This window comes from Monodon monoceros, unplaced genomic scaffold (assembly GCF_005190385.1).
Source record: "Monodon monoceros isolate NGI ecotype Baffin Bay Population unplaced genomic scaffold, NGI_Narwhal_1 Super_Scaffold_5, whole genome shotgun sequence".
Lineage (NCBI taxonomy): Eukaryota > Metazoa > Chordata > Mammalia > Artiodactyla > Monodontidae > Monodon > Monodon monoceros.
Window position 1 is genome coordinate 70,663,538 of NW_021703782.1, and position 24,872 is coordinate 70,688,409.

At 37.5% G+C, this 24,872-nt stretch overlaps 1 protein-coding gene across 4 annotated transcripts in view; it reads left to right on the plus strand.

The window, feature by feature from the left end:
* The first annotated feature begins 560 nt into the window (after window positions 1–560).
* The window catches only part of VPS13A (vacuolar protein sorting 13 homolog A), a 237,092-nt gene continuing 212,780 nt past the window's right edge, over window positions 561–24,872 (plus strand). For 3 of the 4 annotated variants that reach the window (XR_003790666.1, XM_029201744.1, XM_029201745.1), the window contains exon 1: window positions 944–1,050. Coding sequence is in view for 2 of the 4 variants with exons in the window: in XM_029201744.1 (XP_029057577.1) it covers window positions 951–1,050 (100 nt within the window). In the remaining 2 variants the exon portion in view is untranslated. Of the gene's footprint in view, window positions 628–943; window positions 1,051–24,872 lie in introns of those variants that run through there. The other variant, XM_029201746.1, reaches the window with a different exon arrangement.

The window sequence follows — 24,872 nt, forward strand, 5'->3', positions numbered from 1 at the left end:
GTCTGAAAGCGCTCTAATTTTTGTTTAAGGTCAGCCATTCTGTGTAAGCTCAGGGGTATCTAAGTATTTTTTAGAAGGCGCTCCGCAGCTTCCGGGCCGGTTGACTCTCTAAAGGATGAAAGACGGCTCCGTCTACATAACTTGACCAAAAAAGAGTGTGATCTCAGATGCAGGGAAGGGGGCGTGGAATTACAACCCAGAGTTTATTCTTTGCTTCCCTCTCTGGATTTGCAGCCCGGGAAGTTCAGACACCAACGGCGCGTCCTCGCCAAGCGCTCGGAGGGCCGGGCGGGGCTGTTACAGGCACCGAGACACTCAGGGGGGTCGGACCCAGGAAGCCGGCAACGCCCGGGCTCTGCCTGTACCTGCGAATCTGTAATAAAAAGTGGGCGCTCCCTGGGACCCCCTCGGGACGCCTCCAGCCTAACAGAGAAAAGGCTAGAATCCGACGCCTGCTTCACTTAGGCTTAGCACCTCCCCGCCCGGGTGGGGGCGTGTCTCCTCGGTTAGGGGCGGGGCGTTCCTGGCCCGGAGTAACCGCTGCGACCCCTGGCGCCCCGTCCTCGTCTCCACTCCCGGCTCCGGACTGCCGGTGGGGCGGGGTCGTAAAACGCCTGGGAACTCCAGGTACTCGTCCCGTTGCCAGGCGATGGGGGGGAGGAGGAGGGGCTGAGGAGAAAGAGCAGCGGCGCTCCGCCCGACAGGGGAACACGTAGGAGAGGCGGCCGCGCAGCCGCCCTATTACCCTTCGGGGCCTCCCGCTCCGACCCAACCCTGGAGCCTGAGCTGCGCATGCGTCGCGCGAGCGGCCGCCTCCGCCTCTAGCAGGGCTCGCGGCGAAGCTGAGCGTCCGGACCCGCGGTCGGAGCCGCCCAGGAGCCGGTGAACCGAGTGGTCTCGTCAGAAGGGCACGGGAGGGCAGGCGCACGAAGAAGGAACGGCTGAGAAAAATGGTGTTCGAGTCGGTGGTCGTGGACGTGTTGAACCGGTTCTTGGGGGACTATGTGGTGAACCTGGACAAGTCCCAGCTCAATCTGGGCATCTGGGCAGGTAACGAGACCGCCGCTGCCCCTCCATCTCGCCTCCCTCCCGGGATCCCGTTGCCGGAGCCCGGCCCGGCCTTTGTGGGGCCTCGGGCCCCTCGCTGCCACCTGCCGCCGCCCTCGTTGGGGTCAGATTACATAGAGCCGGGCTGCAGTTGTGGGGCCTCCGCCGGCAAGTTATTTTTTTGCCGGAGGGAAGTGGGGTCTCGGGTGCGGGATGAAAAGGGCCCCCTTTTTCCGCTGAGGGGACCCGCAGTGGACTCCAGGGTTCTGGAGTTCACATTCCACAGAGGCGCCCTTTTCTGCCTCTCGCGGTCGGGTTTCAGCTGTGCTGGGCGAGGGGCGGCCACGAGACACACCTGGACTTGGTCTGGTCCCTGTCATTTTACCCCCCTTGGATTGTGACGGAGGCCCCGGGCAGCCCACGGAGTGTCGCACGCCGCCTCGCACGTGAAAGCAAGGCGCTGTGACCGAAGACGCTCTCTTCCTTCCTCGCCCAGTCTCCGGGTACCGCTAAACTGTGCTGGTTTCTCGGCTCCCTTTTCCGGCCTCACCACCTGGAGTCCCGGTGGCTCGCCTGGGTTCGGCTGATAACACAGAGTGAAAACTCCTGGGCAGAATTACTCGAACGGTTGGTTGTGTGTTTTCAATTCACGACCTGACCCAGCAGGGTGTCACGCTTGTTAAGGCTTTGGGGTTTTGTGGGTCACAGTGAGTTACTGAATTTTTTAAGAAACTAGGTGCGCTGTGCAGCATCTCAGACCTATAAAAGACGGGAATGAACTTGTCCTTAGGTTGTTGAGATGGTGAAGGACCGACGCTTTACTTTGTGTCCGTTTATTCTGGTGCGCTTCCTTATTTGGAGTTTGATTTTCAGTGCTTCCACTGTTTTTGTATTATACTTTTATCTATTTTAAACACCCATTAGAAATTAGATTCCTTTTCTTTATGAAATGCGTCTCTCAGGCCAAAGCTAGAGTTAATTTTTGTGTGTGAGTAGTATATTGTTTCTTTTTTTTAAATTTTACTGTTCTTGAATATGCCCCTGCAGCCTTCTTCTAAAGTACTTATTTATCTTAATATTTCTTCTTTATGAAATAGTGTAAATAGGTAATTTAGTTTGATAAAGAAAACCTCTTGTTACTACTGTTGGCATCTAGTACCTTGATAGCGAGTGGGACTACAAGAACTAAGGACATAAATGCTAGCTCATCACTCTGACTAGTACCAGAAATTTGCAGACGGTTTAAACTGTGTTGCTTCTCATTTGCAAAATAAAAATGATGAAAGTGGTCTCCACCTACCTCATTAGGAAGCCTTGAGAACATTGTGTTGTGCTTTGACCTATACTGGAAAATGGCTTCTACATTCAAGGTGGAGGTTTGTGTGGAGTGTGATTTATCAACGGATTTGTTCATTTAAAATTTGCATACACTAAATTCACTCTTGTGATGTACAGTTCTGTCAGTCTTGACAAATGCAAGGAAGCAAGTATCCACCACCACAATCTTGATACAGCAAAATTACATGAAGACCTCAAAATTTCCTCTGCTGCCCCTTTGTAGTCTCGCACCCAACCCCCATCCCTTCTCCTGGCAACCCCTGATCTGTTTCTATCCCTACAGTTTTGCCTTTTCTAGAGTGCCACATAAACGGAATTATGTGGTATGTAGCTTTTGGGGTCTGATTTCTTAATTTCACTCCTTTCACTTATACAAATGGATTTGAGAGGCATCCATGTGTTGCATGCATCAGTATTTCATTCCTATATTTTTGAGTAATATTTTATTGTATCGATGTCCTGTAAATGTTTATCCGTTCACCAGTTCAGGGACATTTCAGTTGTTGGTGATTATGAATGGAGCTACTATAAACATTCATATATACGTTTTTGTGTGGACATAAATTTTTATTTCTTTTTGGGATTTCGAGGTTCCATGGTAAGGGAATACTTAATTTATATGAAACTATGGAACTGCTTTTCAAGTGGCTATACCATTTTGCTATCTCACTAACATTGTATGGGTGTTTAGTTGCTCTACACTCTCACTAGCACTTAGTATTGTCATTTAAAACACTTTTTTTTAGCTTTTCTAATAGGTAAATAGTGGTAAAGCCTTGTGGTTTTAATTTGTATTTCCTTAGTGATTGAGGGTGTTGAGCATCTTTTCATGTTATTCCTTGCTGTTTGTATATTTCTGTTGGTGAAATGTCTGTTCAAATCTTACTCATTTTAATTGGATTATTTTTCTGTTGAGATTTAATTCACATACCATTAAATTCACCCTTTTAAAATATACAATTCAGTATTTTTTAGTATAGCCACAGAATAGTGCAACTGTCACGCTATCTAATTCCGGAACATTTTCAGCACTCCAAAAATAAATCTTATACCTATAAACAGTCAGTACAGATTTATCCCCACCCTTCCTCTGGCAACCACTAATCTACTTTCTGTCTTCTGTGGATTTGCCAATTCTGGACATTTCATTTAAATGGAATCACAGGGGCTTCCCTGGTGGCGCAGTGGTTAAGAATCCGCTTGCCAATGCAGGGGACATGGGTTCGATCCCTGGTCCGGGAAGATCCCACCTGCCACGGAGCAGCTAAGCCTGTGTGCCACAACTACTGAGCCTGCGCTCTAGAGCCCGCGAGCCACAACTACTGAAGCCCGCGCGCCTAAAGCCCGTGCTCTGCAACAAGAGAAGCCACTGCGATGACAAGTCCATGCACCGCAACAAAGAGTAGCCCCTGCTTCCCGCAAGTAGAGAAAGCCTGCGCACAGCAACAAAGACCCAACACAGCCAAAAATGAATAAATAAAATAAAATAAATAAGTGGAATCACAATATACATGGCCTCTTTTTCTGGCTTCTTTCCCTTAATTTTATATTTTCAAGGTTCGTTTATATTGTAGCGTGTATCAGTATTTCATTCTTTTTTGTGACTAATATTCCATTATATGGACATAACTCATTTTGTTAATCCATTCATCAGTTGATGGACATTTAAGTTATTATTTTTCCTTTTATGAGTAATGCTGCTGTGAACATTCATGTACAAGTTTTTCGTGAGCATATATTTTAAATGCTTTGGGTATATACTTAGAAGTGGAATTTCTGAGTCATATGGTAACTTTTTTAGACTTTTTAAGGAACTTCCAAACTCTTTTCCAAAGTGTTTTCTTATTGTTGAGTATTGAAAGTTCTTTAAATATTATGGATACAAGTCCTTTGTAAGATACGTGATTTAAAAATACTTTCTCCCAGTCTTTTCCAAGCCTGTCTTTTGCAAAATAAAAGTTTAAAATTTTGATCAATTCCAGTTTATCAAAAAATTTTTATGTCATGCTTTTTTTTAATTTTAATTTTTTTATTTTTGGCTGTGTTGGGTCTTCATTGCAGTGCACGGGCTTCTCATCGCAGTGGCTTCTCTTGTGGAGCACTGGCTCTGGGCACGTAGGCTTCAGTAGTTGTGGCTCGAAGGCTGTAGAGCACAGGCTCAGCAGTTGTGGCACATGGGCTTAGTTGCTTCACAGCATGTGGAATCTTCCCCGACCAGGGCTCGAACCTGTGTCCTCTGCATTGGCAGGCAGATTCTTAACCACTGCACCACCAGAGAAGTCACAATGTCATGCTTTTCATGAGTCAGTTATATCTGTGAAATCTTTAACCCAAAGTCACAAAGATTTTCTCTTATGTTTTATTCCAGAAGTTTTATAATTTTATATTTTACATTTTTGTAAATGTAAAATTTCTGATCCATTTTTGTATAAAGTGCAGTATAGGTTGAAGGTTGGGGTTTCTTTGTTTGCATGTCGATACAAATGTCCAATTTTTCTAGCACGAGTTGCTTAAAAGAATATCCTTTCTCCATCGAATTATCTTTGAACGTTTGTAAAAAAGTCAGTAGACTTTATATTTTATGGGTTTATTTTTGAACTGTATCTGTTTCAACGATCTGTGTGTCCATCTGTTTACCTATACCATGCTTATCTTGATAACTGTAACTTTATAGTGTCTTGAAATCAGGTAGTGTGATGCCTCTAATTTTGGTGTTTACCACATTTTAAAAATAATGTGTTAGTGTTTTATGTATCAAAGTTGGTTATATTTTGTTAAATGAAGCTTTGAATAATAGCTAGAATTTTAAAAAATTCTTGGAGAATTTAAAAAGCAATAGTTTTTGTTTGTTTGTTTGTTTTTTGCGATATGCGGGCTTCTCACTGTTGTGGCCTCTCCCGTTGCGGAGCACAGGCTCCGGACGCGCAGGCTCAGCGGCCATGGCTCACGGGCCCAGCCGCTCCGCGGCACGTGGGATCTTCCCGGACCAGGGCACGAACCCGTGTCCCCTGCACCGGCAGGCGGACTCTAAACCACTGCGCCACCAGGGAAGCCCAAAGCAATAGTTTTTTGATAAACTTAGAGGATTAAAAAATTCTTTGAAAATTTCAATAATGGAAGCTAAATGCTACATAGGAAAAATGTTAAGATGATGGGCTTAATATTTTATGGTCTAATATCAGAAGGATCTGTTAGTTTTAAATGTATGGTTTTGCTAGGTTTCTGTGTAATAATCCAGCCAGTTTCACTATTGGCATATGAATCGTATGAATTAGTATACAGGAGTTAAATGGATGGTTTCATATCTAATAATGGAAAAATTGTTTCAGAGATGGCTCTTTGGAAATTAGAATTCATTTTTCCTTAGAAACATTGTTATATATGAATGGAGTTTACAAAAACTAATTATAGTGCAGCAGAACAGTACTACTATACTGGGTCCTGCACAGTATGTAGACTGAGTGCCAGAAGCATCTATTTTGTGTAAGGAGAAAGATGAATTGAGTTTTTTCTCAAACTCTTGGCAAATTCTGATGTTGGTAAAGTATACTTTTTATACAGTGTTATTTACACCCTTCCACCCACCCTTCCCGTGTATCACCTATTTAGGGAGGTGGTAGTATTTATACTTCATAGACTTCATCTGAAGTTCGCCTTCCTACTTTGCTAAACCATCTAGCATTTAATATTTCCTTCAAGAGCTAGGCTGCGTCAGAATCAGTCATACATGCTTGTTAGAAATACAGATTTTTTTGGAACCACTTCCCAGACATTATAATTCATTTATCTAGAGTAGGACACCAAAAAAGTTTTTTTTAAAACAAATGACACGGGATTGTGATGTACAACTGGGTGCATTTGAAGAGCACTTTCAGGGCAAAAATACTAGAAATTCAGGGGCAGAAGTAATAGTAAGTGTGGCTTGTATGATAGAATTATCATTTGTAACATAGAGCGTACCTCTTAATGTTATAGTTTTCCTTCTCACTTTCTTGTTGTTTGCTCCAGAATTACAGTACTTGGGCAAATTAAAAAATTTTGTTATGCCTGACATCTTTATGTAACATTAGAAACTCAGATTTCTTCTTCTTTTTCTTAAACTAACTTGCATATTCTATTTTTGAAATGGTAATCTCTCAGTTTTCTCTTTATATATAGTCTTATATTCAGCGGCCTCTTAATGCATACCCCCAGTATAACAGTAACTCTATAGGAAGATGAAGATTCAGCCAGGGCACTGTTCCTGATTTTAAGAAGTCATTCTTCTGTGATAGGAATATACTGGGAAACCAAACAAATGATTGTCTAGTGGAATTGCCAATTAAATATTGGTTTTTCTTTTATGTTCTTGTTACCGAACCAAATTTCCGTCTGCTTGCTGGCATGCAGTAAAGCCATTCTACTGACACCGGATTGTGGTAAAAGAAAGTGCAGCATTTATTGCAGGGTGCCAAGCAAGGAGTCCAGGGCGGCTAGTGCTTAAAAGACCTGAACTCTCCAAAGGCTTTCAGGGAAAGGTTTATAAAGACAGGGTGAGGGAGGGATTTGTGAGGTATGTGAACAGCTCGTGGACATTCTTCTGATTGGTTGGTGGTGAGGTTATTGAGAGTCAGCATCATCAACCTGGAGGTTCCAACCAGTCTGGGGTCTCTGTGATTGTGGGCAGCATACAGTTAACTTCTTCCACCTGGTGGGGGTTTCAGTATCTGAAAAACAGCTCAAAGGACATGGCTCAGAATATTATCTATAGCCCTTGAGGAGGAACTAAAAGTCCTTGACTTTGTTAATGGCTAACTATTATTATTTTGCCTTGCTTGACTGTTTTCCTTTCTTTCTGCATTTTCTCAATTCTCTGATTAAATTCTTTGACTAAAGTTTTTCTACAGACAAAAGGCAGGCGGAGGACATGGGTGGGTGTCTATCCTGGGAAGGCCTCATAGGGTCCTGCTTGGTTACATTCTAAGATACTTTCATAAAACTTTAGAGTTGAAAGGGAACATTTTATTATGACAAGTAGTCAAATATACATCAGTGTTACAAGATTTTACAGTCTATATCCATATACCCACAATCTAGATTCTACCATTAATTGGATATTAACAGTTTTACTGAGGTATAATTGACAAATAGTAAAATGCACATATTTAAAGTTTACAGTTTGATAAATCTTAACACGTGTTCACCTAGGAAATCATAATCATGATCAAGCTAATGAACATATCCATCATGCCCAAAAGTTTGCTTGCCCACACCTCCAGAGACATCCATTATTACTACTTTTTCTACCGTACATACCTCTATTTCTGGTATGCTGAGAGGTTTTGTTCAAGAATGTGTGTTGGATTTTGTAAAGTGATTTTTCTACATCTACTGATATGATCATAGGATTTTTCTGTGAGCCATAGGATTGCATTGATTTTTGAATGTGGAACAAGGCTTTAATGCCTGGAATTAATCCCACTTCACCGTAGTATTATTATTTTTATACATTGTTGGATTCAACTTTCTGATATTTTATTGAGGATTTTTGCATCTATGTTCATGAAAGATATTGGTCAGTAGTTTTTCTTTCTTGTAATATTTTCATCTGGTTTTGGTATTAGGGTAATACTGACCTCATAGATGAGTTAGAAATGTTCATATGTTATCTGGAAGAGATTATAAGGAATTAGTGTCATGTTTTCCTTAAATATTTGGTAGATCATTAGTGAAACCATCTGGGCATTATGCTTTCAGTTTTGAAAGATTATTATTGATTTCGTTTCTTTTATAGATATAGGCCTATTTAGATGATTTTTTCTTGTACGTGTTTTTGTGGAGTGTATTTTTCAAGGAATTGGTACATTTCATCTAAGTTATAACATTTGTGGGTGTGTTTATAATATTTCTTTACTAATCTTTTAATGTCCGTGGGATCAGTAGTGATGACCCTTCCTTTCATTTCTGATATTAGTAATTTGTGTCTTTTCTCTTTCTTCTTAGTTAACATGGCTAGAGAGTTACCAGTTTTATTGATATTTTCAAAGAACCAGGTTTTGGTTTCATTGAAATCTCTATTGATTTTCTGTATTGAATTACATTGACTTCTCTAATTCTTATGATTTCTTTTCTTCTTACTTAGGATTTACTTTGCTCTTCTTTTTCTAGTTTCCTAAGGTGGAAGCTTAGATTATTGGTTTTAGATCTTTCTCCTTTTCTAGTATATGCATTGGATGGTATAAATTTCCCTCTAAGCCCTGATTTGCTGCATGTCACAAATTTTGATAAGTCATATTTTCATTTGACTCAAAATATTTTACGAATTTCTTTTGAGACTGCTTCTTTGACTTATGTGTTATTTAAAGCTAGTGTTTATTTAATCTTCAGATATTTGGGGATTTTCCAGCTTTCTTCCAGAAATCATTACGATTTCTAGTTTAATTCCATTGTGTTCTGAAAGCAAACTTTGTATGACTTCTGTTCCTTTAAATTTGTTAAGGTATGTTTTATGGCCCAGAATATGACTTGGTTAATGTTCTGTGTGAGCTTGAGAAGAATATGTAATCTGCTGCTGTTGGATGAAATGTTCTGTAAATTTGTTATATCCCTTTATTTTTAATTTGTCTGTGTCTTTATATTTAGCATTGGTTTCTTGTCTTGCCATTTGTGACAACATGGTGGACCTTGAGAGTATTTTGTTAACTGAAATAAGTCAGATGGAGACAGACAAATGCTATATTTCACTCATATGTGGAGTGAAAAAAACAAACAGGGACTTCCCTGGCAGTCCAGTGGTTAGGACTCCATGCTTCCACTGCAGGGGGCATGGGTTCAATCCCTTGTCAGGGAACTAAGATCCTGCATGCTGTGTGGTGTGGCCAAAAAATTAAAAACAAACAAACAAAAAACAAAACCAAAGTAAATGAAGAAACCAAACCAATCAAAAAATAAGTATGTAGATACAGAGAATAGAATAGTGGTTACCAGAGGGATAGGGGTTGGGGGGAGGGCAAAATGGGTAGAGGGTGTATGGTGATGTATGGTGATGACTGGAAACTAAATTTTTGGTGGTGAGCAAGCTTTTATACAAAAGTGGAAAAATAATTTGTACACGTGAAACTTATATAATGTTACAAGCCAATGTTACCACAATAAAAAATAATTTAAAAATAAAGTGGGTTTCTTGTAGACACCTTGTAGTTGGGTTTGTTTTTTTATCCACTCTTATCATGTCTCTTTTAATTAGTATGTTCAGACCATTCACATTTAATTTAAAATGATTATTGATACAGTCGGGTTAATGGATTTATATTTATCATAGTTGTAACTTTTTGTTGCATGTCTGTCTTTGCTTTTAAAAACCTCCCCCTCTTTTTCTTTCTCTGGTTTTAATTGAGCATTTTGTATGATTTTTTTTTTTTTTTTGATCATTGCCTTAAAATTGCAGTATACATTTAAAATTTAGAACTAATCTAGGTCCACTTTCAAATAATACTGTCCTGCTTCAGGGATAGTGGAGGTATCTTGTAGTAGTATTCCCTTCCATTTCTTCTGCTCCTTCATAACATTGTTATTATTCATTTCACTTATCCATAAACTGTACTCAATGTACTGTTGCTATGATTATTTAGAACAATTTTCCATTAGACCTTTAAGAATAAGGAAAATAAAAGGCTTAATTTTACCTTAATTTATTCCTTCTCTAATGCTTTTGTAGGTCTGAGTTTCTGACCTCTATCATTTCCTTTCTTTCTGAAAACTTTTAACATTTCTTGCAAGGGAGGCCCACTGGCAACAAATTCTATCAGTTTTTGTTTGAGAAAGATCTTATTTCTCCTTCACCCCCATCCCCATTACAGATTGTGGTTAAATACATACAATATGAAATTTATCATAACCATTTTTAAGTGTACAGTGGCATTAGGTATATTCTCATTGTTGTGTAACCATCACCACATCCACCTCCGGAACTCTTTGTCTTGCACAACTGTAATACTGTACCCATTAAGCAGTAACTACACATTTTCCCTCCCCTCTGCCTCTGGCAACCACCATTCTATTTTGTGCCTCTATGAATTTGACTATTCTAGGTACCCCATGTAAGTGGTATCATGCAATATTTGTTCTTTTGTGTCTGACGTATTTCACTTAGCATAATGTCTTCAAGGTTAATCTGTTATAGCATATGTCAGAATTTCATTAATTTTTAAGCGTGAATTATGTCCCATTGTATGTATATACCACATTTTGTTTCTCCATTCATCTGTCAGTGGACACAGTGGTTGTTTCCACGTTTTAGCTATTGTGAATAATGCTGCTACAAATGTCTCTTTGAGTCCCTGCTTTCAAATATTTTTGGTATATACCCACAAGTAGAATTGCTGGGTCATATGGTAATTAATTTTTTCAGGGACCACAATACTAGTTTCCATAGCAGTCACACTGTTTTACATTCCCACCAGTGGTGCACAAGGGTTCCAATTTCTCCACATCCTCAGAAAGTCATTACTTTGTTTTGTTGGTAGTAGCCATCCTAATGGATGTGAGGAGCCATCTCATTGTCATTTTGATTTGTACTTCCATATTGATTAGTAGTGATTTTGAACATCTTTTCTTGTGCTTATGGGCCATTTGTATATCTTCTTTAGAAAAATATGTGTTCAAGATCTTTGGCCATTTTTAATTGGGTTGTTTGGTTTTTTGTTGTTGAGTTGTAGGAGCTCTTTATATATTCTGAATTAGATGTGTGACTTGTATATATTTCCTGTTCCATGTGTTGCCTTTTCAATGTTGATAGTGTCCTATGATGCACAAAAGTTTTTAATTTTGATGAAGTCCAAATCTTCTATTTTTTATTGTTGCTTTTTGGTGTCATGTCCAAGAAATCATTGCCAAATCGAGGTCATGCAACTTTTTACCTATGCTTTCTTTTGAGAATTTTATAGTTTTAGGTCTGACATTTAAGTCTTTGATCCATTTTGAGTTAATGTTTGGATATAGTATTGAAAAGACAAATTCCAAACTGAATGATCTCAGTAGCCTTGTCAATAATCATTTAACTATATATGTGAGGGTTTATTTCTGGGCTCTCTATTCGATTGGTCTAAGTTTTTGTGTTCCAGCACCATGCTGGATTTTGTTTCGTTTTTATTGAAATAGAGTTGATTTACAATATTGTGTGTTTCAGGTGTACAGCATAGTGAGTCATTATTTTTGCAGATTATATTCTGCTATAGGTTATTAGTGGGTATAATTCCCTGTGCTATATAGTAAATCCTTGTTTCTTATCTATTTTATATATAGCAGTTTGTATATCTTCATCCCATACCCCAAAATTGTCCCTCCTTCTGTCCCTCTCCCCTTTGGTAACCACAAGTTTGTTTTCTATGTCTGTGAACCTGTTTTGTATATACATTCATTTGTATTGTTTTTTGGATTCCACATATAAGTGATATAGTATAATGTTTGTCTTTCTCCGACTTTTCACTAAGCGTAGTATTCTCTAGGTCCATCCTTGTTGCTGCAGATGGCCGTATTTCATTCTTTTTTATGGCTGAGTAATATTCCATTGTGTGTGTGTATGTATGTGTGTGTGTCACATCTTAATCCAGTCATCTATTGATGGGCATTTGGGTTGCTTCCATGTCTTGGCTATTGTAAATAGTGCTACTATGAACATTGGGGGGCATGTATCTTTTTTGAATTAGTGTTTTCTTTTTTTTCTGGCTATATACACAGGAGTGGAATTGCTGGATCATATGCTAGTTCTATTTTTAGTTTTTTTAAGGTACCTCCATACTGCTCTCCATTGTGGCTGCACCAATTTACATTCCCACCAACAGTGTATGAGGGTTCCCTTTTCTCCATATCCTCTCCAGCATTGTTGTTTGTAGACTTTTGATGATAGCCATTCTGACAGGTGTGAAGTGATATCTCTTTGTGGTTTTGATTTGCATTTCTCTAATAATTAGCAATATTGAGAATCTTTTCATGTGCCTATTAGCCATCTATATGTTGTATTTGGGAAAATGTCTATTCAAGTCTTCCACCCATTTTTTTTTATTGGATTGTTTGTTTTTTTGATATTGAGTTGTATGAGCTGTTTGCATATTTTGGATATTAACCCCTTGTCAGTCACGTCATTTGCAAATATATTCTCCCATTCCGTATGTTGTCTTTTTAGCAAGCACCATGTTGTTTTGATCACTGTGCTTTTGTTAGTACATTTCAAAATCAGGAAATGTGAGACTGCCAAGTTTCTTTTGAAGGTTGTTTTGACTGTGGGTCCTTTGAGATGCCATATGAATTTTTCTATTTCTGTAAAAAACATTGGGATTTTAATGTGGATTACATTGAATCTGTAGGTTGCTTTGGGTAGTACTGATATCTTAACAATATTGTCTTCCAGTCTGTGAATATGGAATGTCTTTCCATTTATATGTGTTTTTACTTTATTTCAACAATGTTTTATAGGTTTTGGGGTATAAGTCATTCTCCCTTCCCTCCCCCCCATTAAGTTTATTCCTAAGCATTTTATTATTTTTGACGCTATTGTAAATGGAATTTTTTTCTTAATTTCCATCTTGAATTGTTCATTGTTAGTGTATAGAAACAACTGATTTTTGTGTTTTGATTGTGTACCCAGCAACATGCTGAATCCATTTATTCTAGCAGGGTTTTTTTTGTGGAATATTTGTTTTTCTTCATATAAGATCATGCTGTCTGTGAACAGAGAGAATTTTACTTCTTCCTTTCCAATGTGGATGCCTTTTATTTATTCTTCTTGCCCAATTGCTCTGGCTATGACTTTCTATGTTGAATAAAAGTGGCAAAAGTGGGCATCCTTATCTTCCTGATGTTAGAGGAAAAGACTTGTCTTTCACCATTGAGTATGATGTTCATTGTGGGCTTTTCATATATGGCTTTAATATATTGAGGCAGTTTCCTTTAATTCCTAACTTTTTGAGTGTTTTTATCATGAAAGAATGTTGAAATTTTTTTGAATGCATTTTCATCAGTTGTGGTGATCTGTGTTTTTTCCTTCATTCTGTTAATGAGGTGTGTCACATTGATTGAATTTGTATATTGAACCATCTTTCCATTCTTAGAATGTTATACTGAGTAATGGTGTATAATTCTTTTAGTGTACCATTGAATTTTGTTTGCTAGTATTCTGTTGAGGATTTTTGCCTCAGTATCCATGGGGGATATTGATCTGTAGTTTTCCTGTGGTATCTTTGTCTGGCTTTGGTATCAGATTAATGCTGACCTCATATATTAAGTTTGTGGAAGTATTTCCTTTTCTTCAGTTTTTGGGAAGAATTTGAGGAGGATTGGTGTTCTCTTTTAAATGTTTGGAGAAGAAACTATCTGATCCTGGGCTTTTGTCGTTGTTGTTGTGGGTTTTTGATTAATGATGAAATGTCATTACTAATTATAGACCTGTTCAGATTATGCATTTCTTCATGATTCATTAGTGGTAGGGTGAGTGTTTTTAGGAATTTATCCATTTTATCTAGGCTATCAAATTTGTTGACATACAGCTGTTCATAGTATTCTTACAATCCTTTTTATTTTTGTAAAATTGGTAGTACTATCCCCTCCTTCATTTCTCATTTTAGTTACAGTTGACTCTTGAACAATGCAGGGGTTAGGGGCATCGAACCCCCACACAGTCGAAAATCTGCATATAACTTTGCAATTGGCCTTCCATATCTGCGGTTCACATTCTTGGATTCAGCTATCTATGGATCATGTAGTACTGAAGTATGTACTTACTGGAAAAAAATCCACATGTAAGTGGATCCACAAAATTCAAACCTGTGTTGTTCAAGGGTCAATTGTATTTGACTCCTCTCTCTTTTTCTTGGTCAGGCTAGCTAATGATTTATCAATTTTGTTGAACTTTTTTTGTTTCTTGTAACAGCTTTTGACTTCAAGTCTGTTTTGTCTAGTATCAGTATAGCTATTTCTGCTCTCTTGGTTATTATTTGCATGGGAAATCTTTTTTAATCCTTTCACTTTTGAGCTATGTGTGGTTTTGAGCTTTTGGTTTCATCAATTTTCTCTTGGTTTTCTGTTCTTTGTTTTGCTTATGTCTGTTCTAAACTTTATTATTTCATTCCTTCTGGTAGCTTTGGGTGTAGTTAATCTTTTTCTGTTTCTTTAAGATGCAAATTTAGGTTGTTGATTTGGGATTATTCCTTTTTTTTTTTTTTGCGGGTACGCGGGCCTCTCACTGTTGTGGCCTCTCCTGTTGCAGAGCACAGGCTCCGGACACGCAGGCTCAGCAGCCACGGCTCACGAGCCCAGCTGCTTTGCAGCATGTGGGATCCTCCCGGACCGGGGCACGAACCCGCGTCCCCTGCATCAGCAGGCAGACTCTCAACCACTGCGCCACCTGGGAAGCCCATTTCTTCCTTTTTAATGTAAACATTTACTGCTATAATTTGTCTCCCAGGACTGCTCTTGCTGCATCCCATAAATTTTGGTATGTTGTTTCCTTTTAATTTTTCTTAAATTGTTTTAAAATTTTTCTTGTGATTTCTTCTTTGATTCATTGCTTGAGTGTGTTAATTTTCATATATTTGTGGAATTTTTTTTTTTTTGGCTGTGTTGGGTGTTCGTTGCTGCGCACGGGCTTTCTCTAGTTGTGGAGAGCGGGGGCTACTCTTTGTTGCAGTGCGCAGGCTTCTCATTGCAGTGGCTTCTGTCGTTGTGGGGCACGGGCTGTAGGCGCGTGGGCTTCCGTAGTTGTGGCACATAGGCTCAGTAGTTGTGGTGCACGGGCTTAGTTGCTCCGTGGCATGTGGGATCTTCCCAGACCAGGGCTTGAACCTGTGTCCCCTGCATTGAGGCGGATTCTCAACCACTGTGCCACCAGGGAAGCCCCTATTTGTGGATTTTTTTAGTTTTCTTTCTGCTGTTGATTTCTGGATTCATTCCACTCATTCCATCATAAAACATAGCTTATATAATTTCAATCTTTTAAAATTTATTTAGATTCTTTTGTTGCCTAACAGTCTTATACTGGAAAATGTTCCCTGTGCACTTGAGGAAATTGTGTATTCTGTTGTTGGGTAAGGGTGTTCTGTATATATTTGTTAAGTTCAATTCATCTATTTTCTTGTTAACCTTCTGTCTGGTTGTTCCAACCGTTACTAAAGTTGTGTATTGAAGCCGCCTACTAATACTATAGACCTGTCTATTTCTCTCTTCAATTATGTTAGTGTTTGCTTCATATGTTTTTGATTTCTGATGTTTGGTGCATATATGTTTATAACTTTTATATCTTCTTAGTGAATTGACCCTTTTATCATCTTATAATGCCCTTTTTTGTTTCTTGTAACACCTTTTGACTTAAAGTCTGTTTTATCTAATATCAGTATAGCTATTTCTGCTCTCTTTTGCTTATTATTCACAAGGGAAATCTTTTTTAATCCTTTCACTTGTGAGCTATGTGTGGCATTAGACCTAACATAGAGGGATCCTGTTTTTGTTTGTTTTTGTTTTTTTAAATCCCTTTTGTCCATCTGTGTCTTTTGATTGGGAAGTTTAAACTGTTTACACTTAAAGCAATTACTGATAGGGAAGGATTTACTATAGCTGTTTTGTTAATTATTTTATGTCTTATGACTTTCTGTTTCTCTTTTTTTCTTATTGCTTTCTTTGTGTTCAATTTTTTTGTAGTGATGTGTTTTGATTCCCTTATTTCCTTTTGTGTATAGTCTATAGATATTTCCTTTGTGGTTCCACAGGGATTACATATAATATCTTAATGTTATAACAGTATATTTTAAACTGATACTGACTTAAATTCAATTGCATACAGTAACTTTACTCCTTTACAGCTTGCCTCCCCATCTTTGTTATTGATATAAAAAAAAAATGACATCTTTATATAGTATGTATCTAGTAACATAGCTTTATAACTTTTTAATCTTTTTGTCTTTTAAACCCTGTAAAAGAATAAAAAATGGAGTTAAAAAGTTGAACCACAATAGTACTGGTTTTTATATTTGCCCATGTATCTTTGTTTATTGGAGAACTTTATATTTTTATATGGCTTCATGTTAGCACCTAGCATCCTTTCTTTTTAACTTGAAGGACTCCCTTTGAAACTTCTTGTAAGGCAGCTCTGCTGGTAATGAACTCCCTCAGCTTTTGTTTCTCGGAGAATATCTTAATTTTCCCCTCATTTTTTCTGGATATAATGCTCTTGATTGACAGTTTTTGTTTTAATTCAGCATTTTAAATATATTATTCCTCTGTTTTCTGGCTTACAGTGTTTCTGCTGAGAAATCTACTGATAATCTTATTGAGGATCCTATGTACATGTCAAGTTGCTTTTCTCTTGTTGCCTTTAATAGTCTCTCTTTGATTATTGTGTTTCTTGTTTGAGATTCTTGAATTTATATATCCATGTCTTTCTTCAAATTTGGGAGGTTTCTGGCTATTATTTCTTCAAATAAGCTCTCTACCCCTTTATCTGTCCTCCGTGTGGACTCCCATGATTAACAATATATTGACCCACTTAATGATGTCCCGTAAGTCCCTTAGCCTCTGTTCACTTTTCCTCATTTTTTTTTTTTTACTCCTAACTGTATATTTTCAAATGACCTGTCTTCAAGTTTTCTGATTCATTCTTTTGCCTGTTCAAGTCTGCTTTTGATTTTCTCTAGTGAGTTTTCAATCCAGTTATTCCTTATATCTCCGTTGGTGTGTGTGTGTGTTTTCTACTTTCTTTCAAGACTTGTAGTTGATCTCATGTACATACAACATTGAATAAGGTTAAGGTGTGCAACATGTTGGTTTGATACATTTATATATTGCAGTATGGTTACCACCATAGCTTTAGCTGACACCTCTGTCGATTCACATCAATATTGTTTCTTTTTTTTTTTTTTTTTTGCGGTACGCGGGCCTCTCACTGCTGTGGCCTCTCCCATTGCGGAGCACAGGCTCCGGATGCGCAGGCTCAGCGGCCATGGCTCACGGACCCAGCCGCTCCGTGGCATGTGGGATCTTCCCGGACCGGGGCACGAACCTGTGTCCCTTGCATCGGCAGGCGGACTCTCAACCACTGCGCCACCAGGGAAGCCCTTGTTTCTTTTTTGTGGTGAGAATGTTTAAGATTTAGTTTCTCAGCAGTTGTTGAAATATATAATACACTATTTTGACTATAGTCACCATGTGCTACATTAGATCTCCATAACTTAATTATCATAGTTGCAAGTTTATGTCCTTTAACAACATCTCCCCGATTCTCCCACATTCCAGTCCCTGGTAGCCACCATTCTACTCTGTTTCTACAAGTTTGGGTTTTTTAGATTCTTCACATAAATGATGTCATACAGTGTTCATCTTTCTCTGTCTGGCTTATCTCACTAACCATAAGCCCCTCAGAGGGAGTCCATCCTTGTTGTTTCAAGTTTGTTTCTTACTCATGGCTTAATATTCCATTGTATATATGAACCACATCTTTATCCATTCATCTTGATGACACTTAGGTTGTTTCCATATTTTGGCTATTGTGAATAATGCTGCAATAAACATGCAAGTGCAGAAATCTTTTTTCTTTAATCTTTTTATTTATTTGGTTGTGCCAGCTCTTAGTTGCAGCAGGCGGGCTCCTTAGTTGTGGCTCACAGGCTCCTTAGTTGCGTCTCACTGGCTCCTTAGATGTGGCATGTGAACTCTTAGTTGCACACGCATGAGGGATCTAGTTACCTGACCAGGGATCAAACCTTGGCCCCCTGCATTGGGAGCGCAGAGTCTTAACCACTGCACCACCAGGGAAGTCCCGCAGAAATCTTTTTGATATCCCATCTTCTTTGCCTTTGGATGTATATGAAGAAGTGGGTTTTCTGGATCATATTCAAGATTTTTTCCTTTTATTTTCTGCAGTTTGGTTATGGTATTCCTAGGTTTAGATTTTTTATTTCCCTGCTTGATATTTTCTGAGCTTCCTGGATCTGTGGTTTGGTGTCTTTATCATTAATTTCAGAAGTTTCTCAGCCATTATTGCTCCAAATATATGTGTATATTTTTGTTCCTCTCTCCTTTTTTGCCTTCTGGTATTTCCATTAGGCATATGTTACAGCTTTTATAATTGTCCTACAGTTCTTGGACATTCTGTTTCATTATTTTTATTTTACTTTATTTTTCTCTTTGCATTTCAGTTTGGAAGTTTATATTTACATATCTTCAAGCTTGCTGATTTTTTTTTGAAGTATGTAAAATGACTTAAACTTTATTTAAAATGTACATTTCAGAACTGTTCAGTATTGTAAATTTATGAACAGACCCAGCGAAATAAGATAGAAATTATCACATAATCACTTGTATTTTATTTTTATTTGTTTTTTATTTTTAATTGATTTTTTTCATTGAAGGAAAGATTCTTTAAATCCAATAGTGCTTTACAGTTTTCAAAACTTTCACACGTACAATTTCATATAATCCCATAATAACCATAATAATCTTTTTCCCCCCAACCCCCTATATTGTTTCTTTCTCCTTCCCTCTCTCCACTGGTAACCATTAGTTTGTTCTCTGTATCTGTGAGTCTGCTTATTTGTTTTATTCACTAGCTTGCTGTATTTTTTTTGATTCCACATATTTGTCTTTCTCTGAGTTATGTCACTTAGCATAATGCCTTCCAAGTCCATCCATGTTGCTGCAATGGCAATATTTTATTCTTTTTTATGGCTAGGTATTATTCCATTATATATATATACCACATCTTCTTAATCTATTCATCTGTTGACACTTAAGTTGCTTCCGTATCTTGGCAATTGTAAATGATGCTGCTATGAACACTGGGGTGCATGTATATTTTCTAATTAGTGTTTTGGGTTTTTTTCAGATACATACCCAAGGAGTGGAATTGCTGGGTCATCTGGTAGTTCTATTTTCCATTTTTTGAGAAACCTTCATACTGTGTTCCACAGTGGCTGCACCAATTTACATTCCCACCAACAGTGTACAAGGGTTCCCTTCCCTCCATATCCTTGCCAACATTTGTTACTTGTCTTCTTTTTGATGATAGCCATTCTGACAGGTGTGAGGTGATATCTTATTGTGGTTTTGATTTGCATTTCCCTGATGATTAATGATGTTGAGCATGTTTTCATATGCCTGTTGGCCATCTGCTTGTCTTCTTTGGGAAAATGTCTATTCAGTTCTTTTGCCCACTTTTTTTTTTTGTTGTTTGTTTCCTTGTTTGTTTGTTTTGCTACACTATGCAGCATGCAGGATCTTAGTTCCCCAACCAGGGATTGAACCTGGGCCCCATGCAGTGGAAGCGTGGAGTCCCAACATCTGGACCACCAAGGAATTCCCCGGTTTTTTTTTTTTTTTTTTTGATGTTGAGTTGTATGAGCTGTTCATATATGTTGGATGTTAACTCCTTATCAGTCATTTCATTTATAAATATTTTCTCCCATTCAGTAGGTTGTCTTTTTGTTTTGTTGATGGTTTCCTTTGCTGTGTAAAAGCTTTTAAGTTTAATTGGGTTCTTTTGTTTGTTTTGCTTTTGTTTCCTTTGCTTTAGAAGATGGATCCAAAAAATATTGCTGCAATTTATGTCAAAGAGTGTTCTGCCTATGTTTTCCTCTAGGAGTTTGATAGTATCCGGTCTTACATTTAGGTCTTTAATTCATTTTGAGTTTATTTTTGTATATGGTTTTAGAAAATGTTCTAATTTTGTTCTTTTACGTGTAGCTGTCCAGTTTTCTTAGCACCACTTGTTGAAGAGACTGTGTTTTCTTCATTGTATATTCTTGTCTTCTTTCTCTTAGATTAATTGACCATAAGTGTGTGGGTTTATTTCTGGGCTCTCCTCTTACATTGATTAATGTGTCTGTTTTTGTGCCAGTACTGTTTTGATTACTGTAGCTTTGTAGTATAGTTTGAAGTCAGGGAGTGTGATTACTCCAGCTCTGTTCTTCTTTCTCAAGATTGTTTTGGCTATTCAAGCTCTTTTGTGTTTCCATGAAAATTTTAAAATTATTTGTTCTAGTTCTGTGGAAAATGCCATTGGTATTTTGATAGGGATTGCATAGAATCTGTACTTTGCCTTGGGTAGTATGGCTATTTTAACAGTGTTAATTCTTTCAATCCAAGAACATGGTATATCTTTTCATCTGTTTGTGTCATCTTCAGTTTCTTTCATTCGTGTCTTATATAGTCTTCTGAATATAGGTCTTTTACTTCCTTGGGTAGATATATTCCTAGGTATTTTATTCTTTTTGATGCAATAGTAAATTGGATTGTTTCCTTATTTTCTCTTTGATACTTTGTTGTTAGTGTATAAAATTACAACAGCTTTCTGTATGTAATTTTGTATCCTACAACATTACTGGATTTGTTGATGAGCTATAGTAGTTTTCTGGTGGTGTCTTAAAGATTTCCTGTGTATAGTACCGTGTTATCTGAAAACAGTGACAATTTTACTTCTTCCTTTCCAATCTGGATTCCTTTTATTTCTTTTTCTTCTCTGATTGCTGTGGCTAGGACTTCCAAACCTACATTGAGTAAATATGGCGAGAGTGAATGTCCTTGTCGTGTTCTTGATCTTAGAGGAAATGCTTTCAGCTTTTCAGCATTGAGTATGATGGTAGCTGTGGGTTTGTAATCATATATTACAGGCAAAATGGATGTTGAATTTTATCAAAAGTTTTTTCTGCATCTATTGAGATGATCATATGGTTTTTATTCTTCAGTTTGTTAATGTGCTGTATCACACTGATTGTTTTGTGGGTATTGAAAACTCCTTGCTTCCCTGGGATAAATCCCACTTGATCATGGTGTATGATTCTCTTAATGTATTGTTGGATTTGGTTTGCTGGTATTTTATTGAGAATTTCTGCATCTGTGGTCATCAGTGATATTGGCCTGTAATTTTCTTTTATGGTATCTTTGGTTTTGGTATCAGTATGATGGTGGCCTCATAGAATGATTTTCGAAGTGTTCCTTCCTCTGCAATTTTTTGGAGTAGTTTAAGAAGGATAGGTGTTAACTCTGAGTGTTTGGTAGAATTCACCTGTGGAGCCATCTGGTCCTGGACTTTTGTTTTTTGGGAGCTTTTTAATCACAGTTTCAATTTCAGTACTTGTACTTGGTCTGTTCATATTTTCTATTTCTTCCTGGTTCAGTCTTGGGAGATTGTACCTTTCTAAGAATTTGTCTATTTCTTCTAGGTTGTCCATTTTATTGGCATATAGTTGCTTGTAGTAGTCTCTTATGGTCCTTTGTATTTCTCTGGTGTCCGTTGTAACTTCTCCTTTCTCATTTCTAATTTTATTGATTTGAGTCCTCTCTTTTTTTCTTGATGAGTCTGGCTAAAGGTTTATCAATTTTGTTTAACTTTTCAAAGAATCAGCTTTTAGTTTTATTATTCTTTTCTATTTTCTTGGTTTCTATTTCATTTATTTTTGCTCTGATCTTATGATTTCTTTCCTTCTGCTAACTTTGAGTTTTGTTTGTTCTTTCTCTAGTTGCTTTAGGTGTAAGGTTAAGTTTTTTTAATTGAGATTTTTCCTGTTTCCCCGAGGTAAGCTTGCATCGCTATAAACTTCCCTCTCAGAACTGCTTTTGCTGTGTCCCATAGGTTTTGGATTGTCGTTTTTTATCATTTTCATTTGTCTCTAGGTATTTTTAAATTTCTTCTTTGATTTCTTCAGTGATCCATTGGTTGTTTAGTAACATACTGATTAGTCCACATATTTGTGTTTTTTGCAATATTTTTCTTTCAGTTGTTTTCTCATCCCATAGCGTTGTGGTTGGAAAAGATTCTTGATATGATTTCAGCTTTCTTAAAGTTACTGAGACTTGCTTTGTGGCCCAACACGTGATCTATCCTGGAGAATGTTCTATGTGCACTTGAAAAGAATGTGTATTCTGCTGCTTTTGGACCAAATTCTCTATATGTATCAGTTAAGTTCAGGTAGTCTAGTCTGTCATTTAAGTCCAGTGTTACCTTATTGATTTCTGTCTGGATGATCTGTCCATTGATGTACATGCGGGTGTTAAAATCCCTTACTGGGCTTCCCTGGTGGCACAGTGGTTGAGAATCTGCCTGCTAATGCAGGAGACACAGGTTCGAGCCCTGAATACATTGTTCTTTTACGTGTAGCTGTCCAGTTTCCTTAGCACAGGTTGCTCCCACATGCCACGGAGCAACTAGGCCTGTGAGCCACAACTACTGAGCCTGCGTGTCTGGAGCCTGTACTCCGCAACAAGAGAGACTGTGATAGTGAGAGTCCCGCTCACCACGCTGAAGAGGCCCCCGCTTGCCACAACTAGAGAAAGCCCTCACACAGAAACAAAGACCCAACACAGCAAAAATAAATAAATAAATAAATAAATTCCTACCCCCAACATCTTAAAAAAAATAAAAAGCCCTTACTATTACTGTCGATTCCTCCTTTTATGTCTTTTAATATTTGCCTTATATTATTTAGGTGGTCTTGTCTTGGGTTCACGTATATTTACAATTGTTGTATCTTTTTCTTGGTTTGATCCTTTGATCAGTATATAGTGTCCTATTTTGTTTTTTTATAATAATCTTTATTTTAAAGTCGATTTTGTGTGATACAAGTATTACTAGTTGGGCTTTCTTTTGACTTTCATTTACATGGAATACCTTTTTTCATCCTCTCACTTTCAGTCTGTGTGTGTCTCTAGATCTGAAGTGAGTCTCTTGTAGATAGCATATATATGGGTCTTGTTTCTGTATCCATTCAGCCACTCTGTCTTTTGGTTGGAGCACTTAGTCCATTTACATTTAAGGTAATTATTGATATGTATGTTCTTATTGTCAGTTTGTTAATTGCTTTGAACTTATTTTCGTAGATTCTTCCCCTTTCTCCTCTTGTTCTCTTCTCTTGTGATTTGATGAATATCTTTGTGTTTGGGATTCCTTTTTTTTGTGTGTATATCTATTGTAGATTTTTGGTTTGTGGTTACCATGATGTTTTTGTATAGCAATCTATACAAAGCATAATAGCCAAAAACTTCCCTAACGTGAAAAAGGAAGCACTCACTGAAGTCCAGGAAGTGCAGAGAGTCCCATACATGATAAACCCAAGGAGGAACACACTGAGACACATATTAGTCAAGCTGACAAAAGTTAAAGACAAAGAGAAAATATTAAAAGCAACAAGGGAAAAGCAACACATAAGAAGGAAATCCCCGTAAGGTTATCAGCTTATTTTTCAGCAGGAATTCTGCAGGCTAGAAGAGAGTGACACAATATATCCAAAGTGATGAAAGGGTAAAACCTATAATCAAGAATATTCTACCTAGCAAGGCTCTCCTTCTGATTTGATGGAGAGATGAAAAGCTTTACAAACAAGCAAAAGCTAAAAGAGTTCAGCACTACCAAACCAGCTTTACAACAAATGTTAAAGGAACTTCTCTAGGTGAAAAAAGAAAAGGCCACAATTCAAAGCAGGAATATTATTAAATGAAAAGGCTCACAGGTAAAACGCAAACATACAGTAAAGGTAGGAAATCATCCACACACAAAGCTAGTAGGGAGGTTAAAAAACAAAAGTAGTAAAATCATCTATACCCACAATAAGCAGTTAAGGGATACACAAAACAATTAGATATAAAATGCGATATTAGAAGCAGTCATTGTGAGAGGAGGAGAGTACAAATGCAAGTTTTTAAAAATGCATTTGAGATCAGCAACTTAATTGCATATATATATATATAAATATATACACACACACCCATACACACACACACACACACACACACACACACACACACACATATATGCTGGGTTGGCCAAATATATATATTGGGTTGGCTAAAATGTTCATTCGGGTTGTTCTGTACATCTTGTAGAACAACCCAAATGAACATTTTGGCTAACCCAATATATATATAGACTGCTATACAAAAACCTCATGGTAACCGGAAAAACCAAAAACCTAAAATCACTTGTACTTTAAATGGTACTACAAGCATCTAAAGTTAGTTTTATATGGAAATATTAACTTTGTTGGATATTTTAATGTCGTTATCTCTTAATCTTTTTTTTAGTGTCATGTTTTTTTCATTTTGCTGCACTGTGAGCCCTTTTTTATTTAAGAAGATTTGATAGAAATATTTCTATCAAATTTAATTTTTTTAACCAGTATGTGGAGATATTGTATAACATTATAGACTTACTTAAAGCTATTTATAGAAGATACATTTTAATGTAAAATAATGTTTTACAGTATAGCACTTTTCAGCTGTACTCAGTGATTCATTTTATGTCTGTATAGTATATTGACTCGAAAAAAAATTCAGAGCAAAGTATATTGAAGGCTGCCAGTACAAAGAATTATCCATAAATGAAAAGTTCACGCTCTACATTTGAACATTACAGTAGAAAAAACAATAAGTGATACTCCATGTACCTATATCATTCACTGATTGGTCACTACCACAATGGATCAATAAGTTTGTCTAATTGTACAGCTTACCTTTATTAGATGTTTACTGATGTT